At 30.3% G+C, this 20,992-nt stretch overlaps 1 protein-coding gene across 4 annotated transcripts in view; it reads left to right on the top strand.

Annotated features, from left to right (window-relative positions):
- Window positions 1–20,992, top strand: part of LOC142332259 (potassium voltage-gated channel protein Shaw-like) — a 515,827-nt gene that overhangs the window by 417,018 nt on the left and 77,817 nt on the right. For all 4 annotated transcript variants that reach the window (XM_075378581.1, XM_075378596.1, XM_075378604.1 and 1 more), the window contains exons 5-6: window positions 3,649–3,843; window positions 7,809–8,787. In XM_075378581.1, coding sequence (XP_075234696.1) covers window positions 3,649–3,843; window positions 7,809–8,787 — 1,174 coding nt within the window. The remainder of the gene's footprint in view (window positions 1–3,648; window positions 3,844–7,808; window positions 8,788–20,992) is intronic.

The raw sequence follows: 20,992 nt of genomic DNA, 5'->3' as shown, positions 1-20,992 counted from the left end.
CACCTTTCAACTAAACCGCTTGTCACTACATCAGGAACACCATCAGGTCCCGGGCTCATTTTCTTATTGATTCCGGCAGCAGCCCTGCTCGTGTCATCTATTGTAAAGCGCTGATCATGGGTGCAAGGAATCTCCGTTCTTTCTGTTTCCTCCACCGGAAAAGCCCTTAGCATCTGGCTCCTAGACAAGCATGAGAGTCGCCTACCAAATTTCTTTGTTACAATCTGGTAGGCTTTACTCTATGGGTTGTCATCTAACTCATTAATGAGTTCTTTCTAATCATCAGCCTTTGCTTTTTTTATAGCCGTTCGAAGTCTCTTTCTGGCCATTCGGTATTCTTTAGTCACAGGCTCAGCATTTCCATTTCCCCGTCTGGCTCATTGCATAATTCTCCTTAACCGCCATGCCAATTTTCTTAACGATGCGAATTCCTCTGTCCACCAATATACAGTCTTTTTTGTACGGGTCTCTGAGCAGCAGTTTTCCTCTTACATGCATTTTTTACCACTGTCATCAGTTCTTCTAGATCAGTTGTCCTGCGCTGGCCCATCTCCATTGCGACACTATTAGCTAACCACTTAATCGGAACTTCGTTGGGCCTCCAACGACCTGAACGTAGACGGCACTGTAGATCACATCTGACGGTAAAAACTATTGGTTTGTGGTCGGAATGAAACTCTTCGTCCAAAACATGCCTCTCTGTTATTCTCGGAACAATTCGTTCTGAAACAGCAGTTACATCTACAACTAAGCTCTTACCTCTACCTATACATGCTGGCACTCTGCCGGTAGACCTGAATCCCCCAGTTCAACACACTCAGTATTCAGGTCACTTCAGGTCACCGTCAAGAATCACTGTCTTTCCTTACCTCCTGATATACAGCTATAGTTCGACTAAAAATGTTTCGTATCTTTGTAGACCATAGTTAGGCAATATATACTCTGAGATCAGTATATGTTCGGTCAGTTCTAGTACTATGATAACATCACTTGCTATTTCAATCAGAACTGCATATGCCCCAGAAACATCTTCTATGGCAGCATCACATTTGTTCACTTACCACAGTCCCGTGGAGACCACCGTCCTGTTCATTTGCGCTACTAATAAGAAGTCAAATCCGCTCGCTAGTGCCGTAGCCCTAAGTTGTAGGCAGCCAAACACTTGTTCGCATTGATTTGGAGGCACTTCATGTTTTTACCTTACAGACGCGGCTGCCAATCCGATGACCACTCTCATTACACACCAGACATCTGAAATGTTCACTGCAGTTCATCCATTTGTGTCCTTCTACTCCGTAGTTAAAACAGCTTCGACTGCGGTCCTTGTCATTACAGTTTGAGGAGACATGCCGAATTTCGCTTGCCAGATCACTCTTCGTCTGGGAATAATGGTCCACCATAAGTTTGGAGAAAGACGCCTTATAGAGATCCTTAACCAAATCCTCTACACTTTCCGCTCGGTGAAGGATACACCTGGCAGTGTCCTTCAACTCTTTTAGTGCAAAATACTCAACTTCCATATTTTTGAAAATTTAATTAATTTTTTTTTCGAATTTTGATGTGAATAATCAATATAAATTAATTTTTATTGAAAAATAAATCAATATCGTTTAAAGCAAGTATTATATCGCAAAAATAGTTTACGGTTTGAAGGAATATATTCTAACTATGACAACAGAGTATAAATACTTCAACAAAAAAAAAATATATATCAGTTATAAGTAACTTATCTGAGTGAACAGTTTGTAGTCCAATTAGTTATTTCAGCGCAACTCAATTCCGAAGTTAAGCAAAATTGTTTCTTGAGGAAACCAGTATTTAAATGGCTCTTTTTGTTTTATAAAATCAATTTTTGTTGTGCCTACATTTAAGCTGATCTACTCAAAATTGTTGACCACCAATGTGGTTCTCTTTTGTTTAAAAATGCTCCAAACTTCGTATGAAATGTGGGAAGCACGGGCGCTCATTATTTGGAGAAGAGTTGAATATTCCACTGGCTGATATTTTTCCCCTCAAACTGCGGTTCCTCTGAGGACAGATTCTGTCCCCAAAGGTGGGTAATACTTTTCCTTATCCTTGATTTTTTTGTCTATTTATGTTTGTGTGACTTTGCTCCGTTTACGGTGGCTAGCTATTTATCCACTCGAGAACACTGTCCATCTAGTAGCTATACAGTAAACCTAATACCTGATCTCCTTATAAGGTAATGCCGGGTATTGAAACCCCTTCTGTGATATAAACCTAAATAAAAAACTGTGAAGGAATTTATTACTTCCTGATTCTACACGTGTATGTATGACCAAAAAAGTAGACTAGCAGTCCAACAAATATAACGATCAACTCGTACATGCCATTCTGTACTGTGTGTATTTTCTTCCTACGTTCTAAGAAATATGATTGTAAAACAATCGTATTCCTACTAATAATTATATTTTCAATTATATCATCATAGTACTAATAATATCATAGTGATGTTTGAATGAAAAATAGAAAGAGGCAATTTTTTAAGTAAAGCGATACGATGAAAACATTAGAAATATGAAGGTTGATAAAACGTTTGCCAATTTATTTTTATATAACTAATAATTTAGATAGTTGTTAAAAATAAATATTTTTTGCAGCAAATTTTCACATATATATTTCCTAATAATGCTCTGTTTTTAATTCAAAGCTGTTAATAGTTTCCCATTTAAAAAATAATGAATATAAATTAAAAAATTCCAGGAATATCGACTGAAAAAGATCAAGGATTGGCTAGGTTGATGATTTAATACGTACATAATAAAGATAGTAGTAACTCATTTTAGTTATTAAGAGATTATATTATGTTGACAGTAATGAGCTAGGCGCTACAATGATTATACTTAAAAACTTAACTATCATATAGTACAAACTTATTTTCTTCTCTTTTTTATGTACATTTTTTTTATTTAATGGAGTGTTCTTATTTGAATTTTCTCTACGTGTTACACAATGTTGAGACTTTCTTCTATTTTTGATTTCCGTTAAAAGAACAAGTCTTCTTAAAATCCATATATCCTATTTTTGATGTTTCACTTGAAGTTCTCAATTTTAACAGGCGAAAAAGTTATATTTTTTCATAATAATCTTGAGCACTATTTTACAATATTTTATAAGTGAAATGTTTCTGAACGCTCTTAAAAAGCTAATACTAATCATACTTTAAAGAATGATGATAGTTGAAAAACAGATTTTAATGTGTTTGTTGAATTGAAGAATACAAGAATAACAATATTTAATGCATCTAAACTTTACTCAAACTATTTTTTTAACGTGATTTAATTCAAAACTATATTTTTAAAAAAAATCGTGTTTTTCTTTTTAAAGTGATTTATATTTTCAAGTGCCTTTCAAAGATTAATTAGAGGACCTTCATTTTAAAGCGGTGTCGAATATTTACAGTAATTTATTCTTTTAAAAAATATTTATTTATACAAATAAAGTACCAAACATAAACAAGCATATTCATTCTTATCTATATTTGGTCATCTTCAATAACAGTAAGTTACTGAAGTTATAGTCTATACACAATCTTATTGCAAACTTCTTATTCCACTACCACAGAATAAATAATGTAATAAAAGTTTTTTAGAACTTATTTTTTTAAAGTAATATTCAATATTACAGCACAGGGACACTCAGGAAACTCTGGCAGTATTAGATCGGCTGGATCTGGACACTGAAAAACCAAGTGACGAGGAAATGGCGCGCAAATTTGGCTTCGAGGAAGATTATTTCTCAGGCACACTTTCATGGTGGCAACGAGTCAAACCACAACTGTGGTCGCTTTTCGATGAGCCTTATTCTTCTAATACAGCAAAGGTAAATATGTATAGAAAAAAAGTTCTTGCATTTTCTATATGTTATTATTAATATGTTTAGACATTTTAAGATTCACCTACTGGGTTGGTCTAGTGGTGAACGCGTCTTCCCAAATTAGCTGATTTGGAAGCCGAGAGTTCCAGCGTTCAAGTCCTTGTAAAGTCAGTTATTTTTACACGGACTTGAATACTAGATCGTGGATACCGGTGTTCTTTGGTGGTTGGGTTTCAATTAACCACACATCTCAGGAATGATCTAACTGAGAATGTACAAGACTACACTTCATTTACACTCATACATATCATCCTCATTCATCCTCTGAAGTATTACCTGAACGGTAGTTATTGGAGGCTAAACAGGAAAAAGAAAAGAAAAAAGACATTTTAAAGATAAATCACGTACAGAAAAGTAAAATTATGCAACAACAAATATTTTTAAAATGTGTTTTATTAATTAATAAAGAAATAATTAATATACAAAAAAAATTTCATACGCTGATAAAAAATTTATTTTGATAAAAATCTATAAACTACGTAATTGGTTCATTTGATATTTATAGCGAATGTTCCGATGAAAATTGGTGAGTATGTTTAATTTTCTTCATGTATTAGCAACATTAAAATACATTCTGTACGAAAGGGCTAATGACTGAAAACAAGAATTACAGTAGTGATTAATTTCCAAGGTGAAACAAACTTTGCTTTTAAATACCAATAACTATAAGCCAGGGTCTGGAAGATTCCGTTAATTAAGAATTAATAATTCACATAACTGTGTAAAATATTTTCTGGCAATTAATTTCCTTCCTGATTTGACAGACACATTACAGAGAAAAAACACTAGTTAAATACTGGTTGTAGTTTGTAAACTACAAATGCTGTTGATGAAAACATAATTGAAATAACAAAAATTATTTTTTTGTTATTCATTATAAGATAATATGGACAAAAGCATCTGTTGTAAGTTCTTTTGGGATGTAACATCTGAATGAGTTGAAGTTAAAATGTTCTGCCTGCCTACACAAAATAAACTACGGAAAAGTATCTCGATAAATGAAACTTTCGTTAAATATCAAAACAGCTTGTGAAATTTTTTATCTTTATTGAATTTACAGGGTTTTTTCTAATTGTGTTTATGCTGTTTACTTTACTTTTCAAGCTGATTTTTCAACTGACAGGCTAAGCTACTTTAATATGATAATTTTTTTCTAAATTATTTAGGCAGCTGAAGTGTCTTACTTTAAAAAATACATCGGAATTGAAAGATTTCATATAAAGAAAATCTTTTACAATACAACTCTGTCGGTGTTAAATTTAAATATTTTCTAAATAAAAATAGACACAACTTCTTTATAAGAAATCAGTTGTTTGTTTAATATTTATTTTTTAATAATGTTTTATATTAAAGAAAAATATTTATGAAACAAATTTTTTTTTAATTCTATTATTAAATTTCATTTAAAAATAATTTTTAAACATTTATTTTGTTTAACTCTCTATTACAATGAAACAATTTATTTGTGGAAAATAAAATACAATCTACAAATAATAATAAAACAAAATAAAAAATACTCGTTTTATTTTATTGTTTTTGGCCTTATTTAGAATACGGGTAGGCTTCCAATAAAGCATCGTCCGTGTGAGAATATTCATTCAAATGAAAGAGAAAAAAAATACATTTTAACAGTAAAAGGAATCCAAGGAAACGACGTTACACGACTGCTACCAAGAGTTTGGTAAGTCTGGAATAGAGAAATACGTTATGTTTTTACTAAAATTTTGAAACCAATTTTCTTTAAGTTTTTCATGAAATACAGGCAAACCCAATTCAGTACTAATTAATATTAATGAAAAAGAAAATCCACCTTTAAATCATCTTCGTGATCTTGTAGTTAATAGTTCATAAAATAAAATTAAAATATAGTTTACAGATGTTATTTACAAAGGAAATTCCAGCAAAAACTAAAAACTCATCGAAAACAATGCATTTTGTTGTAAGTCTTGAATATTTACATAAAAAATAAAACATGCGGTCTCTGATGATTATTTTCCTGTCTTAAAACCAAATAAAAATAACGAATATTTTTAACATTCATTTGCATACCTCATCGTAAATAAAGACTATTAAAATGTTAATTGTTCTACTTAAACAGTAGATTTTAAAATTTGTGTTGTACAAGTAGAGTTTAGTACCTGTTGAATAGTCGTATGTAAAACACGTCGTTATTGGAGAGAATTTTTAACGGCGCAAGGAGTAAGAATTTAATTTCCAAGGTAGAATATTGAGTCAGTGGGGTGCCTGGCGGATATTGCGGAGTTAACTGGGTTACAAGAAAATAGTCAGATTGGAAAGCAATTCGTTCATGATGATTCACAGATAGAAGGAGAAATTTTTTTTTATTTCTCAGTAAGAAATCTTTCTTTCGACAGAGAATAAAAACAAGCGAATTAGATGCTGAAACAATCATACACACAAACCGCTTCAATTGGCGTGCATTCATTACACTTCTTAACAAGAAGTTATTTTTTTTTCACTTCGAACACTATACCGTTATACAATCCGCTAATTTAATCAACATAAAACAAAACAGATTTATTTATAAATCCAAAAATTTGTATCTTAAGTTCTCAAATCCCCTTCTCTCTTGTTTTATTTGATTAATGTTAGGAAATGTTTGTTTTTATGTCTATTATATGAAATTCCTGATCTTTTCACTGTTGCTTATTATAGTTCCCAGTTATTCAAAATGCATCAATGTCCTAAAATGTCTTCATCAAATCGCACACTTATCTCCCCATCATCTACCCTAACTTCTGTCTATTATCTCAAAAACACTTTTCTGTGGATTGAAGACCGTTACCGGACTACAACTGAAAAAATAAATATTCGCTGCATTCATATATATTAATGTGCATATAATTATTATATTAACCGATAGTAACGCTAGTGATTCTTCGCGTAAGTATGTATTAAACCGTGTGGATTATAATTATGAATTGCAGTGATCTCAAATTATCTTCCTACTTTAATCCCTTCATATTAATGACCTTCAACTTACCTCCTTCATGATCACTCATGAATGTTTAATTTCTTAAACATTCATTTAAATACCAGTTAATTTTTATAATAGACGATTGCTTCTTAAATCCTGCCAAACGTTGCTTGAATGTGCTGAAAAAAATTCCAATGTTAAGTTCAAAAATTTCATATATCGGGCTTTATTATTATCCAGTGTTTTATCAACGGTTGTATTGATAAGCATGTGATCATAACTCTGGCTATGATAAATCCCCCTTGCCCCATTGTAATCTTTAGTTTTTCTGTTAATTCTTGTTTTCAGGAACACTATGTAACATTTATTAATATTAGATCTAATATTATATTGTACACAGACCTTATCAAAACAATGTAGTCATAATTATATTTATTTAAACATGCAGAAATAATATACTCGTACAAATTAATAAAAATCAATAATTAAACAAGAAAAATATACAATCATATACTACTTCTTTTTCGTCTGTCTGTGGTTTATTCGCAGATGTTCAAACTCGTAAACCGATTGAGATATTTTAATTAAATTTGTCACGAAATTGTAGACTGTCAATCTTTACGAAATAAATAAATGTAGGTTTCTTGTTCAAATTTCAAATTACAAGTAATATGAATTTCTAAATCAGTAGTTTCTCTTAAGATACTGATTTTATCAAATTATGTTTTTTATGCAAAATTTTAAATATTACAGTGAAAAAAAAGAACAGATATTAAGTTTTATTTTATAACTTCAAACAACTGCTTCATGGTATAAATACAACGAAAATAAATAATTTTACAACCCTCTACCTCTAATTTGAGTAGAATCAAATGAATTTCATTACTAGATCTATTGTTTTCAATAATATTTAAAGATTAATTTTACGCTATAAAAATAAGCAATGTAAATAATGAATTGAATTTTGTTTCAGATAATTGGAATTATTTCGGTTTTCTTCATCTGTGTATCGATTCTCTCGTTCTGCCTGAAGACACACCCAGATATGCGAGTTCCAGTTATACGTAACATCACTGTGAATACCTCACTGCACACAGCCGCTTGGACTCTAGATAAAACACACACCAACGCACATGATGCCTTCTTCTACATCGAATGCGTGTGTAATGCGTGGTTCACGCTCGAAATTCTCATCCGTTTCGTCGCATCTCCCAATAAATGCGACTTCATTAAAGCATCTGTAAACATCATTGATTACATCGCTACCCTTAGCTTCTACATAGATCTCATACTTCAAAAGTTCGCCTCGCACCTAGAGAACGCTGACATTCTTGAATTTTTTTCTATTATTAGGATCATGAGGCTGTTCAAATTAACAAGACATTCCTCGGGCCTAAAGATCCTCATACAAACGTTCCGGGCCTCCGCAAAAGAGCTAACTCTTCTCGTGTTCTTCCTGGTGCTAGGAATTGTAATATTTGCCAGCCTGGTTTACTACGCCGAGCGAATTCAGGCTAATCCACACAACGATTTTAACAGTATCCCTTTGGGTCTGTGGTGGGCGCTAGTCACTATGACTACTGTCGGCTACGGTGATATGGCACCAAAGACTTATGTGGGTATGTTTGTGGGTGCACTGTGCGCTTTGGCAGGAGTATTAACGATAGCGTTGCCCGTGCCAGTCATCGTTTCCAATTTTGCAATGTATTATTCTCACACACAGGCGCGAGCAAAGTTGCCCAAGAAAAGACGTCGAGTACTACCGGTAGAGCCAACACGCGGCCCACGGCTACCCGGGCAGGGACCTTTGCCTCCTGGACCAGGAGGAGGACCACCTATGAGCTCAGGACCAGGAGGACCAGGTTGTGGTCCCACTGGCACTCTTGCAGCTCAGAATCGCCGCATGAACGCCATTAAAACGAATCATCCGAAAGATATGGGACCAAAAATGGGTAAGTTGCTTACTTAATATTAATGTTTGCTTTGCTTTTGCTGGGTTAACTATGCTAATAGATGCTAGAAGCACTACTTTTTCCAGTATATTCAGCCTTTAGAGACTAAATAATACATTAAATAAAATGAGACTGTCTTACCAGCTAGCATTGTAGACAGAGCCATAAAATATAAAAACTTTTGAGCTTAGGTCAGAACCGTTTTCATGTGCATTTCAAAGATTTTAATTAAAGTAATTTTCTTAACAGTTTTGCAAATATTATATATAAAGATAGCAAAAAAAAAAAATATTATTCTTTATATTAATTTTACAGATCAATAATAATTTTAAAAGCCCAATCAAATGTTAAGAGGCAAAAGTTCTGTAGCAGTACCAAACTTTTGTATATGTGAAATTTATAGTCTTCACAAAGACTTTCTGAACCCTCAGTGGATTCAAACGCTATAATTGAAAACCATTTAATATAATAATTCCTCTACTATTGAAGAAATATGAAAAACATTGTATAATTTTACTCATCTCTTAATAATCAATGCTTATTTTTCAGGGTACTAAACAAAAGGATTTGTTTGTACAAACACCTGTATCCTAATAGAATAGGCTTGTGAGAGTCAAACTGAAAATCACTGAAATAACCGATGATATTAAGAAAAATCCATATTTTTGATGACAATAAATCTATTAAGATTGAAAAAAAGAACTTAGAGTCGCTTAACTTAATTTAGGCTGTTGCACTTATCATTATGTCCCAAAAAAAAATCACTCACATAGGGCAATTTTATTCTAGTATGCATTTTTAGAATTTGCTTTTCTAAAATTAATATTTTTATAATAAAGTTTATTTTAATTAAGTTTTTTATATTTTATTTTTATCAGCTGTTTTCCATGACTGTTTTATTTTCTTAGTTTTTAAAGACGGGCCATTAAATAATTGGGACTAGAAACTGAATTACATCCAAACTTTACTGTCAGAACAATTTTTTTTTCTGTGTTTACCACTTAAAACACTAAAGTTGTAGTAGTTACTATGCAAAATTCCTCTAAAATGCTTCATACTATACTGAATACACTTAAGATTTGCAAAGATTCCACAAATCTAAGTTCAATAACCTCCTAATTAGAATCTTAAAAATAATAAAACTCTTGCTTAAGCACAAATGAAAGTAAGAAATTTTGCCAATTGCTGTATTAATTAAATTATCTTCATAAAAATTAGGTTTAGGCAAAAACATTTTATGTTAAATTTTCTACTATATATCTGGAGTTTTTAATTCAAGCAATTCTTAAATCCAAAATGTAGATCAAGTAACACTATGCATCAAATTTTTGTTACTTTTCATTTTTTTTTATATTTTATCATTATAAAAATGAAGTTTATGATGAGTAATAAATGGTTTCTAATAACAAAATGCGCTAATTAAAACCTTCACTATAAGCAGGTATGTGGATAAATGATATTCAATGAAGTAACTCAGAGCTTCAATGAAGATTCCAGTATACTCTAACTTCACTCATTAATTAAATTTGTGTATTACTTGTATCTTTGCTTCAAAGACATCTTACATGTTCTATCAAAGTTTTACATCAATGTATATACTTTGCAATATTTCATAGATGTTTAATGCATTCTTAAGCTGTGCAGCCAGAAGCCATAGTCTTTCATAATAAAAAATATGTACAAAGTGTGATCAAAAAATATCTGACCTTGGCTCATAATACAAAACCCATTTAGTTCAATGATTTTTTCCCTTCAAAGTAGGCCCCTTATGACATAACATGCTTGTCCAACAATGTATTCATTGCTGGAATTATTTTTCAGTTGTTTTTAGTGAGGACTGTGAGTCCTCTTGTAGCATTCCCTCTGTCTTTGACTCTTTTTCCTTTAAGTAAGGAAAGAGTAAAAAAATACCAGGGAGCCATGACTGGTGAATAAGGAGTCTACTGAAGTTATTCATTCCCGTAATTTTTCAAGAATCTCTGGATAATTTGGGATGCATGGATTGGAGAAGGTGTGATCAATTTTCATGATCTTCACCATGAAGGCCATGCTGATAGGAGTTTTTGATTATCAAATCATGGTTCATTACAAGTATGCTTTTCAAGGGCAAACTGTCAATAAAGAGTACTACATAACTGTTCTTTATTGGTGGGGGGGGAAACCAGAACGTCACTAGGCGGGTGTCTTCCCCTACTGGGTTGGGATGTTCTTTATCGGCTAAAAGATGCTGTTTGATACAAGAGATCTCAGCTTTAGGAAGGTAGTTACTGAAAAATTCATTATGACAATGCTCCAGCAGGCTCCTTACTCACTATACATGGCTGTGTACAAATTTTGGATCTTTCTTAAATTAATAATTCTACTTAAAGTAAAAGATTTGAAGTCAAAGAAGAGGACTTGTGGTGCTTACTAAAAATGACACTAAAATACTTCCAACTATGAAAACACCACTCAGATAAGTTTATTACATCAGACAGCGCCTGCTTTGAAAAGGAAAAGTCATTGAACTAAATAGTTTTAGTAATTTTGTTTTTATGAGCCAAAGTCAGATACTTTATGATCACATCTCGAACATAATAAACAACTTAAGGTTGTGCCAAATACCTCCTGCTTATAATTACTATGTGACAGCTGAATCTGGCACTTCTCTCTCAAATCAATTACATTTTTTTTTTTTTGTAAGGGAGACCATTCAAAAGACAATCAAAAGAGCATAGTTTCAAAAATAAATTTACAAACAACTTTGTGTGAAACAACTGTTTTATTGAAAATTATGTAATTTTTTTTAAAGGTTTGTAAAACAAATGCTAAGTAAATTCCAAATTAATTTTTTCACTCAGATGGTCTCAGAACCCAACTCAAAAAATATGCATTAGATAAAAAAGGCTTTAAGAAATATGAAGTTGAATTTTACATCCTATTAATGACATTAACAATTTTTCACTTAAAACATGGTAGAGCATTGTTCTGAGATTTCTTTGGTAAAAATTGGTTTAAACTGCATGGGAATTAATCCAAAGGTCTAAAATGATAGAAACAATTCCTATGAAAAAATTGAAAACAAAGAGAAGTTCTAAAGCTCTCAAAAAATTTAACGTCACAGACACCTTATTTTCATTAAAACAGATTATTCCTGTTCTTAATCCTGTCTCTCATATTGTGCTAATTATTCTTCAAATTTACAAAAAAACATTGCTCTTTCTTCCATCTTTTGTTTTATTTGTATACATTTAATTTTATTAGATCTGTTAAATTTTATTAACGCAGAGTAAAATGTATTTTATTTCAAATGAACAAAAAAAAAATTTATTTAAACTTTGATTAATTTGTATTCATATATTTTTTTTAGTGATTTAACATTTTGTTATATTACAAACCTAAAATTGGTCTATAAAAGTGAAAGGAAAAGAAAGTTATAATTTTGTTATATAATATTTAAAATCAAAACTGGTATAGTACAGTAATATTAGTAATGGTTAGTTAACTGACCGTTTGTTTGTATAAAATTAAAGTATTCATTCTTCAAAACTGGTATTGTTTATGATTTTAAAATAAAAAATGATTGTCATTATTTTCAAAAGTAACACGTCATTCCATGAAATATATATATTTTTTTTTTAATGTTTGAAAAATTTTACGAGGAGTATGATATGATATGGTTTTACATATGATAACTGACAAATATCACTTTTTTAATGATAATTCTGAAATTGATAAGTTATTTATACTTAGATAACCATTGAAAAATGTAGGTTCTTTTACAGATATCTACATAAAAAAGGAAATTTATCTAACAGCATGGTAAAATTAATTAATCTTAGGCTTTTAAAAGTTGTTTTTATTACCTCACTTTAAAACTTGCCATAATTTTTTTTTTACACACTCAACTGATCAAATACATATAGTCTTAGAAAGACTTATTTATACAAACTTTTTCTTATATTAAGAATTTGTTATTTAATGTCTTGCATTTCACACTTCAAAGATAGACTTCATTTACTCTGACAAAAGTATTGCTTTAATTTTGCTTGATACAACTTTTCAGAAACCCTCAATGTTTTGCTAAACCATTATTAATGTTCATTTTTTTTCTGAAATTGTTTATTTTAATCTGAAGTTTATTGAAAATTTACCAAAGATCATTAATTACCTTGGAGCTATCATATCATAGATTATTTGGTCAATATGACAAATAAAACTAAAGAATTTATTTTCTGTTACCCAATTTAAAACAAAAATAATCCCTTTCTTCTCATTAATTACTGCGTTCATAACCTATGTAGAATGTACTTTCAAAAGTAACTGATAAATAAAGAATTTACTTTATTAAGCTTTTAATTTCTTCCCAGAAAAATTTGGGATTAAATCTCCATAAAACTTAAAATATAAAAATTTTTTAAATTAAAACTAAGCATTTTTACATATCGTAATTTTACTATTGTGTTGCAGAAGCTCAAAATATATCATTTAGAAATCAAGAGCAGTTGCTTTATTAGTTTTGCAATCGTATTAATCATCAAATTCATATTGTTAATTCAATACATCTGATCAGATGTTAGAATAAAGTTGTGATAGGACAGGTAATTCAGAGATAGTATTATACTATAGAGATGTTTCAATTCTGCACACAGATAATGTATTTTGCTACAGCATTATCACCAGCAATCAACTTTATAAGACTGTAGTATGAATTATTAATAACCATAGTAATTAAACACAGTTTTGCTGATTTCATATTATTCATTAGTAATTTAATTCATTACTACATAAATCATATTATGTAACTTCTGGTAAAAATTTTTACTGCCTGTAACAAGCAAACTACATATACGTTTTGATCAATTAAAAAAAAAAAATTACTTAAAATTAAAAATGTAGAATTTAATTGATTTGTTATTCTATCATAAAAACTGTCATTTTATTTTCTGTTTTCCCCATAAAATCTCTCTATGTTGGACACATAACTGGAAATTTCCAACCAAAATATTGTATTTAAATTATATATATTATTTTAAAAGATAAATAATTGTATATATAAATTGAAAATGATTCTCAAATTTTGCTATGAGTTTTGACAACACACAACTAATATTATGTGTAATGTTCTAATGTCCATATCTTAATTATTTTCTCCACTGTGAAAATATATAAAATGACTTCACTAAAGATTTGTTTTATGGTCAGAGATAGTCTTGTAAATTTTTTAAAATTAGAAAATTTAATTATTTGTAATACTCAAGTTAATATAACAGTTTTTCTTTTAGACTATCACATGCTTAGAGAACTTCACTTGTCCCTTTGTTCAATTATATTTTATTCAAATTACTTTCTTTACTGAAGAGTTTCTAAGAAAATATTATGTTGTTTCTCAATACAAAACCGTTTTAATGCTAATTTGTTACTTAACATTATTTATTTAATTTTTCTTACAACTTTACTGCATGAAACGTATACAAGGTATACAAGGTACGAGAGACACTAATCAGAGGTGCTTCATCTGAGAGTAATTTTATATATATTCCCAGTGTCTGAAGTGAACAGATTGAAGGTGCTTCTTATAAAACTGAATATCATCTGCATTCAGATATGCTCACACACAAAAGTGAATAGATAAAAGTATATTTAACTCAGTGATAATATATACAAAAAACAACTACACTCATCCTTTTCCATAGCAAATCTGGGGTCCTTGATTTCCAAAAAAATGGTTATGTCATTTTCAGGGTTAACTTTTATTTTGTCAAATGACCTACAACCTTTTTATTACAAATAAAATGCAATAAGAAAATATTGTAGTTACGTTATTTTATCACACATTTCATGAATGGTCGACCTGAGGTTGTACAAGACTGCACTTCATTTACATTCATATATATCAGGTATGGCCAACAAGTCGACCGCGGTCGACCGGTCGACCGCAAAGGCTTTAAAAGTAGCCCGCGAAGCCAAAGTTGAACAATTTGTTCTAGCTTAAATAAATGATTGAAATTCTTAATTCTATAATTTAATCTTACAATAATAAATTATTTGTGAAACATACACATACTGTTTATATTTATCCTGATAAGATAAACAATGTAGTAATACTGAACGCGCTCTGTCGGCGCTAGTTGGTAGCTGTGTGGCCGTGTGTCTCAACTTGCTTTTTCTCTGTAGCGAACATAGACAGGGCGCATATCAGTATCAGTGTGTGTAGAGAGTTAGATAGTAAAGTGACAGCCAGTGAAGTGACAGTCAGTGATAGCGAACAGAAGTAAGTATGTTAGTTATTGTTTTAAATATTCCGTAATAATATCTTTAGTAGGTAAATTTTAAAATAATATTTAACCCTATTATTTTAGAATGAATAATCCAAGTACAAGCAGGAAAAAAACGTATCATTATCAAAGTGAATGGGAAGAAGATTATTTCTTTACTATGATGAAAGATAAATGTATCTGTTTTATTTGCAATGCAACAGTAGCTTTGTCTAAGAAAGATAACGTTAAAAGACATTATCTAACAAATCATAAAAATTACGAAGAAGATTATCCACGTGGCTGGCACTGCGTTAAGAAAAACAAAAGTGCAACAACTGAAGGCACAAATAACTGCACAACAAAATAGTTTTTTAAAATACAATACAAATTCGAAGACAGCTACGATTGCTTCATTCAAAGTTGCTGATACTTTGATTAAACACAACAAACCGTTTCAAGATGGGGAAATATGGAAAGAGGTATTCATTAAAGCTGGAGAAGAATTGTTTCAGAATTTTAAAAATAAATCTGAAATAATGACATTAATCAAAAATATGTCGTTATCGCGAAATACAGTTATGCGTAGAACAGAAGGAATGGGCCGAAATATTGAAGACATTTTACATGAAAACATTAATAAATGCGTTGTATTATCACTGCAGTTTGACGAATCTACGGACTATATCGGTACTGCACAATTATGTGTTTTTATTCGAATGGTTTTCGATGATATGTTGGTTACAGAAGAATTATTAATTATTATTCCAATGCATGATCGCACAAGAGGTCAAGATATCTTTGATTTATTTAAAAATTATATTGCACGAACAAATTTTCTAATCTGCAAGTTGGTATCAATAACCACTGACGGGGCTCCAGCAATGATTGGCAACAAAAGTGGCTTCGTTGCTTTGTGTAAAGGTGATGATGACATTCCAAATTTTATTGACTATCATTGTATCATACATACTCAAATATTATGTTCAAAAGTGTTAAAATTCAATCATGTTATGGATGTTGCGTTTAAAATTGTAAATTCTATAAGATCTAAAAGTTTGTCACGTCGTCAGTTTCGCGCTTTGCTGAATGAATGCGGTGAAGAACACAATGAACTGTTACTTCATACTGATGTAAGATGGTTAAGTCATGCTACATTTTTAGCAAGATTTAGAGAACTTCTGCCACAAATAACCTCATATTTACAATCTAAAGGTGATTCATATCCGCAATTAAATGATCAAGAATGGCTTCTCGATCTTGCTTTTTTCTGTGATGTTACTGAAAAATTAAACCAATTAAATCAGCAACTACAGGGTAAAGGTAAAACAATAATACATATGATTAGCATTTTGAAGTCATTTAAGGAAAAATTAAATATGCTTGCGATGCAACTAAAGCGTCGCGATTTAAAACACTATCAAAATCTGGCAGATGAATCTAAAAATAACAAGACTGTTGCTTACGACAAATATGCTGATGTTATTGGAATGCTTCTAAATGAATTTGATAGAAGATTTCTCAAACTAAGTGAACTTGAAGATATTGCCTGTTTTTTATCTTACCCATTTAATGACATCGACGTTGAAAGTCTTGCACAGAAACTTCACAATTTTCTTAATACTACAAATATAGCAGAATTAGAAGAAATACTAAATATTAAATGCGATATAAATCTAAAATCAATGGTTTCAGATAGCAATTTTTGGAAACTAATAACCAAAGATAAATATCCAAATATTTGGACAATTGTTTCTCGTTTCAATGCCTTCTTTGGCTCCACATATTTATGTGAATCCGCATTTTCTTATATGAATGCGATCAAAACAAAACAGCGATCGCAAATAACGGATCTACATTTAGAGTCATGCTTAAGAATTGCTTTAAGTTCATATGAGCCAAATTTTGAGAAACTTGCTGCTCTTATGCAATGCCAAGTTTCATCCAAATAAATATTGTATGCTTAAAATTTGTTTTGTTCGTATTTATTTCTTAACATTGTATTTTTTTAAATTTTAATAAATATTGTTTGAATTCATAAAATAAATAATATATCGTAGGCTTAGATTGCAAACCTGCTAACTAATATTCAGCATATTTTGCACAACTTTCTTAAAACGCATAAATGTTTTGCTTGTCACGTGATTTCAATTAAATAGGTGCATAATAGCGGTGTTTCATAGCCAATGTAAGGTGTTTTTCTCTTTCTAATAGTGTGAAAATGTAATTTTTGACCAAAAGTGGAAGTTTGCAATTTAAATCGGCGATATAATGACTTCTTTAATTATCTTCTAAAATTTTAAAATTATTTGCCCATATCCATAGTCGACCGCAGACTATATTTTATGGAAAAAGTAGCCCCTAAAAGCTAAATGTTTGGCCACACCTGATATATATGATCCTCATTTATCCTCTTAAGTAATACCTTATGTTGCAAAAAAGAGTTACATTATGTAACATCCCCACCATCTCCACTAGCTGTTTAGGTTATATAAATTCTGAAATAACACTGAAGTCAGTTCTACTGTAATAAGTTCAGTTCAGTTAACCCACCATCTTCTATCACCAACATTTTTCCTTCATTACAATGTTATTTTTCCATTAGCTATAAGCTATAAAACGAGTCATTTCTGCCCATTGAATACAGTCGTATATATATATATATATATATATATATATATATATATAAACATTAATAGGGATTAAAAAAAATTGAAATACAGAAATGTCAGTATTTATTATTAGTTATTTCACAACCAAAGGGTTATAGAATAATAGTGCTTATATGCTGTTTTTGTCATCTCTATACTTGTAAAAAAATGAAAAGGCTATTCTCAAACTTTTCTTAAAATCATGAATAGTGCTATATTTAATGATGATTCTGTACCTTAACATGTGTAACATTGCACAAGGTAAATGCCAGTAAGACAAGAAAAAAAAAGTTGTTGGATAAATTATTTATTTCATCTCTATTGCTCAATGATTTTAAGTCTTCTGCTAATTATGTTTAGAAAAAATGAAAATGTCAGTTACAAAAATAAAATTATTTTATAGGAATCTGAAACAAATATAACAATTAATCAGCATGATTACACTTGTAAGATACATATTTAAATAGTAAATCTAGAACTCAGAGCAGTGTGTTTTGCACATTATATTCATATATACGGATAATATAAAACTTCATAATTGAAGTTCAGAGATAAATTTACAAACATAAGAATGCACTGAAAAATTTCACCATAGTGAAAATTTTTATTATGTACACTTTAAAATTAATAAACTAGCCATGAGCAACAATGAAAGTATTTGTGACAAATTTTTTTAACCATAAGCGAATAAAATTTCATTGCAAATTCTAACAAAATTTTCTAAAATATATTTTAAGTATTATATACTTTGTTCCTAGTAACTATTTGCAACAACCATAAAAATAATCCAAACAAACTTAGCTCATAGAGAAGGGGAGAGCTCCTGGTCTAGATTTTTGGAGATATTTCACATAAGTTGTCACATATTTATCATTGGATTTTAGTATGGGTCAAAAAGAGATTTTTACAAATTTGAGCATTAATGGTTGATTTTTTTAATTTATTTTAATGCATCTTGAGCATTTCAGTGCTACAAAAACATTGGTTACTATTTTTGGGTTGTGCTTTCAGAATACAATATAGTTGTTATGTTTTAATGTTAATCAATTACTTAATGCTAAAATTTAGCCTAAATATCAGAGTTAAGGGCACTTGCATGGTCCTATACATACAATGTTAATTTTTTTCTATAAACTTTTACAGAAAACCCGAAAAGGTATCTGCATAGGACATTTTTTACAGGATTTTGTTCAATGGTATAGATTAGGTTTTCTATTTTGGTCAATATTTCATATATTTTTTAATTTTACCTTACCTACTTGCGCTTTTCCTCTACCTCATAAGAGAAATAATTATTTAAAACATTTTGTAACATGTTTTAAAATCAGTTTCCATAGTGTTAAAGATATCTGGGCTCTTTTCTGTTTCTCCCCCACAATAGTTTTTTTAAGAATAACTATTTAAACTCAACAATGGTTTTTGGGGAGAAACAGAATAAACCCAATGAATTTTTATATTACGTTTTATCATAATTACTATGATTAATTATACGATATATTAACAAAATTATTATGTTTTACCATCTTTATATTATGTTCACTCAGTGTACTGACGAACGGTATCATATTATGCATATTTAAGGTTAATCAGATGATGTTAGCGAGCGAAGCGAACATAGTTCATGTTTTGTTAGGTTATGTTGATATTCATACAATTCATGGAGTACATGGAGTCAATATCAAATAAAGTGTTTTGTAATGTTAATTTTTCATTAACAAATGTACTTTGTTAATGAGATCTGTTTTCTTAAAAAAATGCAAAAAAGAACCTGTTCACCTATCTTTTCTGGTTGTTGAGAAAAGTGTACTTAAAATACAAGATTCTCGGGAAATTAACTTTAAAGATTTGACTGGGGACTCACCTATAGTACATACAAGCACTATAAGAACGATCGTCAGGATCCTCCTGTTTTTCATAGTGTTTTTATAACTTTTTTCTTTTCTTCTGAAGACTCTGTTGGGATTTTTTATTTTTTTTTTAACTTATTGTATATTCTACTCAGCCACCCTGATGGGAGTTTTATCAAATGTTTGGAAACTTTGAAACAGTTCTTACATGTTTTTAACCATACCTTTTCGAATATTAAACATTTTATCAAACTCCCAGCATTGTAGGAGTTCACAAATGCCAAATCCCAGAGTATTCCTACATATAAACACATTTTTTGGTATCCTTGACCAGATAATAACGATCAAAGACTCACTCGCAATCTGCATACCACCATGTAGACACCTTTGCAGCAGGATAGGATTTGAAAGATCTCTAAATACTGATTTAATTTCCTGCATTACTACTTTTGGTTAAGTGTGTATGTTTATTGTGGTCATATGGTTCTTTAGCTGAACAAGCCTGTACATATTTACATCACATTTCATCAGTCTGTTGGCACAAACTGTGGGTAGGTTCTTCATTAGTAGATGATAAGTAAAAATACCCAGCCCAAATAGCATGTCTCATGTCATTAACACTACTGGTGTTTCTCAAAATAGCTAAACCATAATAAAATTTATTACACCAATCATAATTCATCAAGAAAACATTTTTGTGGCCTTGGAAAAATTAGCATATACTGATAGAAAGTTTAGTCGTCAAAAATTATGTTACATATTTAGTCATCAAAACTGAATATGTCATTAACAGGTCAAAATTTCAAAGTCATTAACAGGAGTGTCATAATTATCATATTTACATGAATACTTGCAAGTTTAACTTTAGATGCAATGTTTTAAGGAGAACCATTATCACTATTAAAACTATCTTCTAAGTTTTCCTCAGCATTTTTTTTGGAACTAGTCATCCTAGAGAGAGCATTTTCCTTTGCCTTCTTTCAAATATTTTTACCGATGTTGAATTACTTAATTCTAGACATTGTTTTAAAAAATAAATTAGGCTTGTTTACCAATAAATAATGTTAACAGAAATGAAACTACAACAAAATCAAGTAACTCACAGTATCACATTAAAACTATAGTAAAATTGTATCAATTACCACATAATCCACAAACTCATTACAGCATGTAAAACGTAACCTGAACATCTCGTAAGTAAAGTACATGTGAGCAAGATAGTAAACCCAGCTACAAAAAAAAAATAATTAAAAAAATAAAATTCAGTTGCCACAAAATAAATGACAAATCAAAGAAAATTTAATATAAAACTATATCTTTAAATATTTTTGCAGCAGAAATCATCAGTAAAATATCATCTTTTCTTTTGTTTTTTTAAAATAAAAACATGAGTAAGGTTTATTTATGGCCTCATCAACAATTAAAGTCATCAACGACTTAAGTAACTTACCAGTAAATTTTTAGTCTTGAA

Source organism: Lycorma delicatula, chromosome 1, assembly GCF_047948215.1.
Source record: "Lycorma delicatula isolate Av1 chromosome 1, ASM4794821v1, whole genome shotgun sequence".
NCBI lineage: Eukaryota > Metazoa > Arthropoda > Insecta > Hemiptera > Fulgoridae > Lycorma > Lycorma delicatula.
Note: the sequence above shows the minus strand (reverse complement) of the source record. Positions and strands in the feature narration are given on the sequence as shown.